We start from the raw sequence: 314 nt of genomic DNA on the forward strand, positions 1-314 counted from the left end.
CCAGTATTTCCATGTAGTTGAGCTTTCAGAGATAGACACGACATATGTATCCTCTTGGCTCTGGTTGTATTAATTATGCCTGAAGAGTTTAATACCCATCCAAGTCCAAAGGTGAAAGAACACATAAACTGGTATGGTAATGGGCAGGAGCAGACTATAAAAGCACAGGCTGGTTGTGTTAGTGCAGCCCTGTGGGAAGCTTTCTTCCACGGAGGCTGAGTAGAACAGTCCGGCTAAAGAGACCAACGGAATAAGTACAGTCAATGTAGGAAGAGACAGAAACATTCTTCTCCCCCACTTATTTCCTGCCACTC

At 44.6% G+C, this 314-nt stretch overlaps 1 protein-coding gene across 1 annotated transcript; it reads right to left on the minus strand.

Moving 5' to 3' along the window:
* Positions 1-6: 6 nt before the first annotated feature.
* On the minus strand, positions 7-308 carry LOC145715836 (phosphatidylinositol N-acetylglucosaminyltransferase subunit Y-like). Its single transcript, XM_081809865.1, has one exon. It carries the CDS (start codon positions 283-285, stop codon positions 70-72), a length of 216 nt encoding a protein of 71 aa, XP_081665991.1. The 5' UTR covers positions 286-308; the 3' UTR covers positions 7-69.
* Positions 309-314: the final 6 nt, after the last annotated feature.

This window comes from Leptonychotes weddellii, unplaced genomic scaffold (assembly GCF_054177405.1).
Source record: "Leptonychotes weddellii isolate Sample4059 unplaced genomic scaffold, ASM5417740v2 HiC_scaffold_147545, whole genome shotgun sequence".
In the NCBI taxonomy this organism is placed as follows: domain Eukaryota; kingdom Metazoa; phylum Chordata; class Mammalia; order Carnivora; family Phocidae; genus Leptonychotes; species Leptonychotes weddellii.